General features: G+C 29.0%; 1 protein-coding gene and 1 pseudogene across 2 annotated transcripts; both read right to left on the bottom strand.

Moving 5' to 3' along the window:
- On the bottom strand, positions 1-2740 carry LOC125838520 (histidine decarboxylase-like). The gene is given in 7 exon segments (XM_049517567.1): positions 1-750; positions 837-973; positions 1060-1250; positions 1853-1881; positions 1884-2089; positions 2403-2583; positions 2726-2740. Coding segments are annotated over 7 exon segments (1332 nt in total). The 3' UTR covers positions 1-177.
- Positions 2741-7862: 5122 nt separating this feature from the next.
- Positions 7863-10914, bottom strand: LOC125838875 (histidine decarboxylase-like; annotated as a pseudogene). Its single transcript, XR_007443626.1, has 5 exons — positions 10716-10914; positions 9350-9584; positions 8954-9147; positions 8733-8869; positions 7863-8655 (listed from the first exon to the last, which is right to left on the bottom strand). The product of XR_007443626.1 is annotated as a histidine decarboxylase-like (transcript).
- Between the last annotated feature and the right edge of the window lie 1991 nt (positions 10915-12905).

Below are 12905 nucleotides of genomic sequence, written 5' to 3'. Positions count from 1 at the left end.
CTCTACATTACAAATTTTATTGAGTCACTTTCGGCGTAAAAACACAGCAAACAAAGTATACATGTAAATTTATTCGAAAACTCTAGATGGATTTAGATCATAAATTTTATTGAGTCACTCCTGCGTAAAAACATACTTGATAATCATGACCATTTCAAGTCATGGGTTCCAAGGAATTTAGTTATGCATCTTGCTATCGGAGCACATACAATTTTGAGATCCAAAATCATCTGCTAGGCAAGGAGGCAGAGCTTTTGCATCTTGGTACCACTTATTCCTCTCTTGCATTAGATCTTTGAAGAAACTATCTATGGTTTCTCTTGTAATACCTGGCATAACCACAACATGTGCCATGCCTCTTAAATAACACAAGTTCCAATGACGAATGAATTTATGGTCACAAGGTCGTTCAAAAACAACAGTAATACTAAACTCATTGAGCATAGCACTAATTCCTGCTTCAAGAAGTCGATCTTTCAAATATCGAGCATTTTCAATGCATATTTTGGAATCTTGTTGCAATCTAGCATGTCCTTTTGTGCTTAAACAGTACCATAAGAATATTGGTGTTAAGCCATTTCGACTACCAGAAATTGTAGCATCTGTAGAATTAATATACTCAATTTTTGAGAGACTGCTAACATAACTTTTCCTTGTTATCTGAATGCCACAAGGCATTGGACATCCCAAGAATTTGTGGCCTGAAATTGAAATACTACCAATTGGCTTCTTGAAGGTAATTTTTTTTGCCTATTGTCAAAAACCATAGAAAAAACTATGTCATTGTAACTTTGATCGAAAATCGTTGAAGGAAAATTGAACAAAAGTAAGCTTACATGTCTGATAAAGGGGAGAATTAGCCCACACAAGGCTGCATCGCAATGGATGTAATATCTATCGTTGGAATATCCACAATATTCAAGTGTTTGTATGACGAAATCGAGGTCATCAATAGCTCCTTTGAAGGTTGTTCCTATAAACACGTACTTAGAAGTTAAAAGTAATATACTACTTTACCAAAGTGAAGCTAATATATGATCTAAGAATATATATTGTTACCAATATTGATATTGATGATAGCTGGTTTGTTCTTGTTGACAAGTAATTTTGATCTCAAATCTTCATAATCAATCTCTCCATTAACTAAAGTGTTTATAGTTTCTAACTCCATTCGATACAATCTTGCTGCTTTGAAAATCGAGTAATGTGAATCTTTTGATGCATATAATATACCACTAGGAAGTAGCTCTCTTTTGCATAAATATATATATTGTTCAAATGCCTAGTGAAAGTGATGAAACACTTACATCGTTTAAACATGGAAAAAAACTCAAATATGCCATCCAATTTTAAGAAAAAAAACTCATTTATGTCATCCATTAAAAGTCAGACTCATCTATGTCATTTTCATTTGAGAAAAAGGCTCATATATGTCATTATTTGTTAATTGTAATGGCATAGATTAGTCAAATTTTAAATAGATGGCATAGATGAACCTTTTCTCAAAGTTCAATGGCATATTTGAGTCTTTTCCTTTAAAAAAATATTTAATTAATGACGTGGACGAATTAGAATTGACCACGTGTAAAAAAATGATTTTGTAAAACCGTAACCTTTTTCAGTTAATAAATAATAGCATATGGATGAGCCTTTTTCTCAAACAGAAATGACATAGATGAGTCAAACTTCAAATATAGATTAATTTTTTTCTCAAAGTTTGATGGCATATTTAAGTATTTTCCCTTTAAACATCTACGACTATATGTTAGATTGTTCTACTTATGAAAATATTGTTATGCCTAAATAAATTCGTAGCTCAAAAACTAGATCTGCCTCTGAAAATGACACCTACCCAACCAAAAGGCCATGGAGATTGCCCTCACAGTACCACCACTAGTAATGTATCCCCAATATTCATCCTTGTCTATTTCCCAGAGTTGTGCAAACCAATCTAAAACAGCCACTTCAAAATCTTTTGAATGAAAATCCACAGGGCTCTGAGTGAAGGGATCTCCACAATTGTTCAAGGAAAATTGCAAAAGTGGTGCTAAAATAGCATGATACTCATAATGCATGTTAGTTGGATAACCTGTAAATTAAATAACCAAAGATATTATGAATAAAATTGTAAAACATTATTTGGCCAAATAAAAAATACTTATAAGATGTAAAATAAGTTAGGGATGATATATTAATGTATATAACTTTTGATTAATTTTGACTTATAAATACTTTTATGTTTATTACACACGTAAATAAATCAAAAGGTATTTATTTATTAGCTTAGCCAAATACCATCGTAAACAAAATTGAGATTAAATTACCTCACTAATGTTTGTATAATTTTGTTGAGTAAAAAGTAACTATGTTTGTATGGAAAGACTATACATATATATACTTACCTATATGATACTTTTTCCGCTCGGACAATGTCTCCAAATATTGAGTCAAAATCATGTCTAGTTCTTGAAAAGACGTTTCATCTTTAATATCAGGTTCCACCACACTCAGACACAGATTCTTCCTTGATGAGGACGGTGCATCGATTTCACCTTTTGTTGGAACTATCATTGAATCAAACTCCTATTTCATAAAAAATAAAATAAAAAGATTCAATCGAAGATATGTTTCATAATTTAAAATGATCAATGAATTAATCATGAGTGTATGGTTGAAACTTGAGATAGACATAGATAATTAAAGAAAATATTAGAAAAATTGATACCCTTTGAATTCCCATTCTTAGAGATGAAAGTTTTGTGCATTTCACTATCATTTAGCTCCTCCAATTTATAACAAATGAATTAAGTTGCCTTCTTAACTCTTGTTTGTTGAATCTTGAATTTAATTAACACCTGTCAAAGTTGGTGCATCCATTTAAGTTAAAATAGTTTTAAAATAATTGGTAGTGTTTGGAATTAAAAAAATATTTATTTTTATTTTAAAGCTAAAATTAATATACGTACTCATACAATGCACGAATATTAATGAACATAACTTTAGACTCTTTATCTTTGTTTTATATTACACATGTTTTCTTACACATTAGTAATTTTGTTCGTGTTTTTGACTGTTTGAAAAAAACATTAGTTACTAAATTTTATTTTTACATTTTATAAATTTTGGTATGATAAAGGATGTAAAATTTTGATGTATGCACATATAGTTTTTAATTCTGTAATTGAATAAATTACTTTTATAACTATTTGTTTTGTTAGCTCCAACACTCTTTCAGGCCCATGTCAACAAGTTTGGGGTTTATAGTCAACTTTATAGACCTTATTTTTTTGGTTAATATATATATAAATTGAATAATTATAACATAGTGTGATCCTACAAATGAGGTCTGCAGAGGTATAATATATGCGGATATTATGAAGTAAGAATGTAAACGATACAATTTTCAATGAAAAATATATAAAATATTAGAATAATAAAATCTGATTCAAAAAATTGAAAAGTTTATATAATGATAATAAAACAGTGTTGATAAGTTTTAGTGTTTGAAATTTGAAGAAGATACCAAAAAATAATTTTTATTTTTTATAAACACATAATATATTTTGCATAATGTAGAAGATTTGACAGTTTGAGAGACTTCAAAATATTCAATAATGAGAAAAAAAACTGTGAAAGGAGAGTAAGAAAAGTAAATATAAGAAGAGGTAATAATGTTGGTTCATGATAATCGTTAGAATATAAAAGAGGCAACAAAATAGATAGTCACATAAGAAACGATGCTATATTAATTAAAAACTATTTCATTTCTCAATTATTACGACAATTCCAATACTAAATGAGGTAAAAAAAATTGTTAGATTTTCTATCCCAACATTTTTTTTTTCAAATTTATCAACTTAAGAAAATTTTAAAATAAATAAATTTCTTATTTATGAAGGTCATAAAGAAAGTGTCAACAAGTCTAAAACATATGTACTCATTATCATATACTTTAATAGTAAGAATTTTCTTAACTTAATTGTATATATGAAAATAATTGTGTTGTCACTCATCCTAAAAAGATTTATTATTTCATTATAATTGCCCGGGTTGTTTATTCAATATTCCGGTTATACTCTCCATCTACTAATTGTTTTAGTAATTTGATGTTATCATTCAATAATAGGACGAGTTTTATTTTGATAATGGGGATTTTGTTTGTCTCCTTTTTCTTCAATTTCTTATTTTGGTTGAAATAATGATTGAAATTTATTAAATTAAAATTAAGTTTTAACCATAATTAAGATAATTAATTGCGTTTATTGATTTCTTCATAAAATACTTTTTTAATCCAACAATTTTAGTTGTATATAGTATCTTTCTTAAATATATTTAAAACTTTTCTTACGTGCCTTTAGTAAAATTAATCGTACTTGCTTTTGATTTTTATTTTTTTTTGGCTACTATTTTTCATTCCAAATTATTTCTAGTCTAATTTGAATGCTTTGGAAAAGAATTGTGATGTTTAAAGAGAAGAAAAATTCGAATCCTCCCACTTTTAAAAAAATATATTACTAAAAATGTAGAATTTTACAATTGAAAAAAATCAACGGGAAAGATCCATGATAAAATATTAAACCAACATGACAAACAAACAATTTCCTCTATCCCAATTTATGTGACATTTGTTGTTTTCAAGAGTCAAATATTTTACTTTTTGACTGAAAATTTGTGCATGAAATCTTCAATTTTTTTGAAATTAAATTTATATATTTGTAAACTACATAAAAAGTACTACAATGCATAATAATTGACAATTCAAAATAATTAAAAGATACGTGAATGATTTATGGTAAAAAAAATAGACTTATTTGAATCTCAAAATTTGAAATGTGTCACATAAATTGGGACAAAGGAAGTAGAAGACTTCTCCAATCTTTCTTTTTAACCTATATAACATAGCATTTATTTTATTGATTACGAAGATAAACGATTATACATACTTTTATTTCTCTCTCAGTTAGGGTGTGTATCGGTCGGTTTAGTTCAATTTTATTATCGGCTCGGTTTATCGGTTTTCGATTTTTAAATATGCTAACTCAATAACAAATCAATAAGATATTTTTTATCGATTTTTGGTTTATCGGTTTGATTTTTTGGTTTACCCAATAAAAAAATGTCCATAAAATATTATATGAATTCTCACTTCTCTAATTGCTCTGATATAGTGAAACAAGAAAGATAATGAGAAATTGCATCAATAAGAAAAAATATAGTGCGAATGCTATAATTATATGCACCTCCAAAACATAGTATGAAATTTTTTATGTTAATCAAATTAAAGACCTTTACAAACTTACAAAAACTACAACCTACAATTACAAACTAAAACTAAAATCAAATAGTCCAACAAGACTAAAACTAAAACTAAAATCAAATAGCTACAATTGTGAACCATTACTTTAGTCTTTAGGTTTTGAGTAAACATTAAAGAATAAAGTGGACTAGTGTGAAGTGGGTAGAGTACCGAGAATATGATATAGTCAGAGTGTCTAGTTATATATTAAATTATTAATATTTAATATTTAGGAAGGGTTAAATAGTAAATTATTACTGTCTTATTGAGCTATCGGTTTACCCAATAACCCAATGACTTATTTTTTATAAACTCATTAAAAACTCAATAGCCCAATAACATTTTTTTGGTTCGATTTATTGGTCGGTTCGGTTTTTGCACACCCCTACTCTCAGTTCATCTTTAATTGTCCACTATACTAAAAATAGTACTCCCTCTGTCCCTATTTAGTTGTCCACTTTAGAAATTACACACATATTAATGCAACAATGATTAGCATAGTGAAGTTACAATTTTACCCTTATAGTAAAATTTACAATTCCAAAATAAATTCACTCAAGATAACTAATCAATGCTCTGGGAAGTTCATAAGTTTATTTACTGTATTTATGACAACTTTCACTTCAAAATTACAGCCACTTCTTTGAATTCAAGTGAAATAAATTGGAAGGAAACAACATACACTTTTACAATTTTCTGTATCTTCACTATGCTTCTAATGCTTCTATTCGATCTTCATCTTTCCTTTTTAAATTTTTGACTTCAATAATTTTTGGATCTTCAATTAATATAAGTGAGCCTTCTACTTACTTTGATAGGATTATTAGTTGAAACTTCAAGTTTATTTCTATCCATTTTTTTGAGTAAAAAAATTGTTCAAAATTTTTACTCATAAACTAATGAAATGCTTTATGGGTAACTTAAAGGATTATGTAACTCCCCAAGTATAACAAATGTATTGTCTGGTTCCAAAAAGGATGACTTACTAGAAATTTTCAAGAAGTTTAAATGAGGATATAATAGGAATTTTTTTTTGTCCTTTGTTGATTTATCAAAATTGACAAGTAAATAGGGACAGTTAAAAGAGGAAATATTGACAAGTAAATAGGGACAGAGGGAGTAGTTGTTTATCTATTCTTAGCTTGTCCAAATTAAAAAACCAAGAGATAATTTATTCTTTGTGTCTATTTTACTCTTTGTAGTAAATATTGTATTCAATATCTAATACATTTTTTAAAGCATTAAATTTAATATATTCAAAGGATAATTTAGTCATATTATCCCTATTATTTATTAAATATTTCTTAAGATATGTGTCAAATGAATGATGGACAACTATTTTTAGATGGGGTATTAGATAAAATAAATGGCTGCAGTGACTTAATTAGGATGAAAAATACTGCAAATTTTAATCTTCAGTTATGAGTCTTAAATATAGTGATTAATTGAGTGGATACTATTTTATTTTTAAAAAAAAAATCAGATGAAGAAAAAATAAATGTTGGCCGAAGAGAGGTCTTAAACTCCTAATGTCTAGCTATATTTAAATAATTAATTTTAGTTGTTACTTATGGGTCAAGTTCATAATTTAGTTAACACCCTATACCACTCGACCCATATAAGAAAATAAGTTAATGGGGGTGTAACAATTTGGGAGAAAATAAGAATTGATGAGAGCAGCCGCCGTGAACAGAAAACCTCGTTGGGGCAGATGGCTTCAGGTACCAAAATGTATACCTCTTTCCATTAATTTTGTTTGCAATTAATACTGATGGCATTAGTTGGTAGGAATTATTGGTTAGTTAGTAGTTGTATAATCATTAGAATGACATGATTGGTTGGAAGTTTGTAAGTATGGAGAAGTGATATTCCTCTTGGAATTTCCTTCTCCTGTTTGTAATATCCGTACCTTTGTTTTTCCGTACGGTTGTTGTCTTCATGAATATGGAATAGGAGAAATTTTCATTCTGGCATAAATAACTTCTGGCTCCACCACTTGCGGGAGGGATGTGGGGCGGGTTGAAGTGGATTTTAAAAAAAATTAATGTGGGACGGAGCGGGTTGCAGGTATATGTGATTTTATGTAAATTCAAACTTAACTTTAACTTTCTACATGTGAGATTCGATTACAAGACTTTTGTCTGCTCTAATATCATGTTAAAGTGTGCGACTATCTCATCTAAAAGTTTAAGCTATTATAGAAAGCACACTTAAAAGGTAATATATTTCCTTAAAGAGGCATCCCGAATATGTCATAAATTCTTGGATATTCACAAAGAGATCATGAAAACATCAAATATTATCTTGCCTATATAAAGGGTAATATATTCCTTGAAGAGGCATCGTGAATATCCCATCAATTCTTGGATATTCACAAAGAGATCATGAAGACATGCATCAAATATTGTCTCTTGGATATTCATAAAGATCAAAATCTCCAAAATTTTCATAAAATTCATGAGATATTCATAAAGAGATCAAGATGATGTGGTCTCCTATGTTCATGAAATACATTACTAATAGCCCTCGAACCACGGAAAAATCCATAGAGAAAAATCAAGTTGTTCTATCAATAATATTCTTGTTTCTTCAGATTTTATTTATGATTGATTTACTTTCCACATATTCAAAATTTGTTGCAAACAAGATGATAATGAGACACTTCTCATTTCAAAATATAAATTTTAAAAAATCAAATAAAAAGATACATGAAAATTTATTTTCAAACTCTAATAACAATTTTGAGTCACTCCAACATACTCCATAATCAAGATCATTCCAAAGGAATTTTAGTGATGCATGTTGTGATAGGAGCATAGACAATTTTGAGAACCTATATCATCTGCTAGACAAGGAGCCAAAGTTATTCCACACCATTTTCCCCTCTCTTGCATTAAATCCTTGAAAAAATTGTCTATGATTTCTTTTGTTGTGCCTGGCATAACCACAACATGTGCCATATCTCTTGTGCAAGATAGTTGCCAACGACGAATGAACTTATCGTCACAAGGTCGTTCAAACACCACGATATTGCTAAACTCATTGAGCATAGCACTAATTCCTGCTTTATGAAGCCGGTCCTTCAAATACCGAGCATTTTCATAGCACATTTTGGCATCTTGTTGCAATCCGACATGACCTTTCATGCTTAAACTGTACCATAAGAATATTGGTGCCAAACCATTTCGACTTCCAGAAATTGTATTATCTATTGAGGCAATATACTCAACTTTTCTTGAGATAGTAGTAATGTAAGTTTTCCTTGTTATTTGAACTCCACAAGGCATGGAACATCCCAAAAATTTGTGGCCTGAAACTGAAATACTGCCTATTGACTTCTTGAAGGTAATTATTTTCGCCTATTGATGAATACAAAGAGACACGTGTCATTTTATATTTGTTCCCTTAAAAGAAAATAATGGACTAATATCCTTACATGGTTGATGAAGGGGACAATTAACCCATATAGTGCAGCATCACAATGGATGTAAAACCTATCATTGGAATAACCACAATTTTCAAGTATTTGTAGGATCATATCAACATCATCAATTGCTCCTTTGTAGGTAGTTCCTACAAATACATAAATTAACATAAATTTTTAAAAATATTAATAGTATTCCACATATGATCTAAATATATGTATATATGATCTACCAAAATTGATATTGATGATGGCTGGTTTGTTCTTGTTGACAAGTAACTTTGATCGCAAATCTTCATAATCAATTTCCCCATTAACTAAACTGTTAATAGTTTCTAGTTCCATTCGATACATTCTTGCTGCTTTGAAGATCGAGTAATGTGAGTCTGTTGATGCATATATTATTCCATCGGGAAGTAGCTCTCTTCTACACAAATTGTGAAAGTGAATATAGGTATGTTAGACTCATGGTGTTATGCCTAAATATTGTGTTTTTCAATTCATACAACTTAATTTTATGTATTTCCCATATTTTTCATATTATACATATAAGTATAATACGTGGCTTGAAAATATTGAATTCAGATGATCAACTTGTAACTAGATTCGCCTCTGAAAGTGAAACTTACCCAACCAAAAGACCATGGAGATTGCCCTCAGTGCCACCACTAGTAATGTATCCCCAATATTCATCTTTCTCAATTTCCCAGAGTTGTGCAAACCAAACTAAAACAGCCACTTCATAATCTTTTGAATGGAAATCTGTAGGGTGCTGAGTAAAGGGGTCTCCAAAATTGTTCAAATGAAATTGCAAGAGTGGGGCTAAAGCAGCATGATGCTCATAATAAAGGTTAATTGGATAACCTGTAATATAAACAATCTAGAGAGATCAAATTTACATATATAATGGATAACCTAATGCTCAAAACTTTTGTAAAATGAAGTTTGAGTTTGATTACTCAAATTTCATTATGGATTTTATACTTTTGCACTACTTTTAACATCTTAATTTGTAATATCATCATAGAGTGTAATACAAACTGGTGAAGATCATAAAATATTTAATTTTGTCTAGTTCTTATTTTCTTCATGCAAGTTAACTAGTAGAGGTTTCTTACCTCATTAGAATTGGTAAGATAATGTCTAGTCCTCTTTGCATGTACATATTTTTGTTGAATTTCTTTTAATTATATTATTAATAAAAGGCCGCTAAACACACTGTCTAGTAGTACAAATTCACTATAAAAGTCTATGTAATAATTAATATTTTAATTTCTTTGTAAGGAGTATATATATAATATAGACCTCCAGCACATTACATTTGTACTCAGGAAATTTATAAATTTTTTATTTGACAACAACTCCCTAACTCATTTATTAAATAAATAATGCCTACATATTTAATTAATGCATTATTTTTTTTTATAAAAGTATAATAACAATAACACATTCCGTAAAATTTCATTAAATGGAATGTGAGACGATAGAGTGTACGCAGACCTTATGTTGTTTCCTAAAGATTACATCAAACCCAAGTAAAGGAGAGGAAAATAAAGGAGAAAACATTTAGTTAATAAGAAAAACACTGTAGAGCCTACAAGTTACGAAAGAAATAATACCAATAACAAAATAGTATAATAATCGAAACACAATACACAATATATGATAATAGATTAAGAAAAAACAAAGCAAGACAAGACAACATTCTATGCCTACTAACTTTCTATCATATTACAAGACCTCCACTCCCCTCCTATCTAGAGTCATATTATCGATAATATGAAGTTGCAGTAAGAAGTACAAAGGTTTTATATTTTTATTTTGAGTGAAGTGTCAAAAACACATCTAAAATATCTCATTTTTTTAAATTTGATATCTAAACTATTGAAAGTGTGAGTTTTATATCTAAACTATCACGTATTAGTTTGAGAAACACACCTCTCTGAAAACTTATCTCCCGCATTTATACAAAAAGAATGTATATCTACTGATTACCTATATGATATTTCATCCTCTGGGATAATGTGTCTACATATTGAGTCAAAATCATATTCAATTCTTCAGAAGATGCTTTATCCTTAACATGAGGTTCAATCAAATTAAGACACATATTTTTCCTCGGAGACGATGGTGCATTGATTCCATTTTTTGTTGCGACTACCATTGAGTCAAACTCCTATTTCATAATCACACAAAAAAAAATTAATATATGTATTAATATGATTTAAAATGAATGAATGAATGAGTATATAAAAGAAAAACTAGAAAATTGAGCATAAATATTACGTACACTTTCAGTTCCCATTCTAATAGAAACTAAAATTTAAAATAATTGAAGAGAATAATTGTCTCAAAGAGATCAAAGTTTTGTGCATCTCACTATCTTTGGAACCTTCAATTTATAACAACAAAAGTTGCTTTGCCTTCTTAACTTTTGTTTGGTGAATCTTAAATTTCATCACTTTCAATTGTCACGTTGGACACGTTAAAGGACAATATTTAAACTTTGAAAATAACATAAATTTGGAAAAATATTCATTTTTTCTCCCTTAATAATTAGGAGATAGGAGTCTCAGGGTTCAGGTTCGATTGGTCAAAAAAAATTTAAAAAAATTTCTCTATGAAAATATATTCTTTAAAATTGAAGAAATTGACTTTCTTAATTAATGGAAGTTTGGAAAACAAGTTACTAACATTCCACATTGATAGTAATCCTCACCTTCCAACACACCTTATCTCTATCCTCATCCCTCTATCTTCACCTTTCATAGTATTTATCTAAATTATATAAAAATTTGTTTAAGATGAAGAAAAAAAATAAGAAAGAAACCCACTTATTTTTCTAAAAAATATTTTCTTATATGAAAAACAATTTCCGTCATACCAAACACTCCCTTCATGTCTCATTTTTTTTTGTCAATTGCACACTTAAATTTTGTGGGGATTTTATTATTCCATTAAATTTTGTGGGGGATTCTATGATCCCATTATATTTTGTGGGGATTATATTATCCCATGTTCTTGTCTACAATATTAAATTATTAATTAAAAATATCAAGAGATAATTTGATGCATATGTGTTTCAATAGGAATCACAGACGAATATATAGACCTTACTGACTATTTTTTATTCTTAATAGTATAGAAAAGAGAAATTTTGGAATTTCTTTATTTTACTGCTACGCATTTTTCAAACTATAAGAAATTTGTGGTAAAATACGTGCTCGTAAACCAATAGATAAAGTATATAATCACATTTTAAACTATCCCCTAAATGTGATTGGCACCCGACACACTCCACCGGCCAGGCAATTCAATTTTCATCCCTTAATCATTAATTTACAACATTTAATAAAATAAATATGTATTCGAATAATATAATAATTAGTTATAAATAATTAAAATCTCAAAATATTAATTTGAAATTTTTGCCCGAATTCCACACTAACCATGGAGCATATATGAGAACTACAAAAGACTCGATTCTCTTGGATAATTGTCAGCTACTAGCTTCATTATCACCAACAATATTTGTATCCATGCAGGTAAGGAGTGAGTTATACGTAAATATAATTTAGTAAAATTCTAAATTCGACTTTTTGAATAGTATTGAAATAAGGATAGAAAATTTAACCACACAACGAATATGGCAATGATATGCACAAAAATATATATTTTATGATATAATATTCAATAAGGCTCAAATAAATATTCAAAAAGGACACTACATATCTCAACTTAATCCACACTCACGGCTTGTCATAAAATATTGTGGAAGAGATAAATACCTCCCATCCTGATAAGTCCACAACAACACATAATGCCTCAAAACTATACTTGTATCAATACCTCCCATCCTAATAAGTCCACAACAACACATAATGCTTCAAAAGTATACTTCGGCAACAAGTACAAGACTCTTAATATATTAGGGCAGCATAGGTATGTTCCTAGCTAGCATATTACAACAACGTAAGTATGCCCTTAATAACTATATCATGGCAGCAAAGGGAAGAGTCCAACGTCCACACTGTTGAATTTTATTTGCCCTGACTTTCTTACCATAAATAGGTTTTTCTTTTAGGAAAAGGCTTAATATTTTGACTAGCCCGTTTCTTGTAGGAAATGTTTTAGGACTCTATAAATATAGGTTTGTTCCTTCTAACTTAATCAACATTCACAACA

The sequence above is a fragment of the Solanum verrucosum genome, unplaced genomic scaffold (assembly GCF_900185275.1).
Source record: "Solanum verrucosum unplaced genomic scaffold, falcon-dt-bn FXZP01000182.1, whole genome shotgun sequence".
Taxonomy (NCBI): domain Eukaryota; kingdom Viridiplantae; phylum Streptophyta; class Magnoliopsida; order Solanales; family Solanaceae; genus Solanum; species Solanum verrucosum.
Note: the sequence above shows the minus strand (reverse complement) of the source record. Positions and strands in the feature narration are given on the sequence as shown.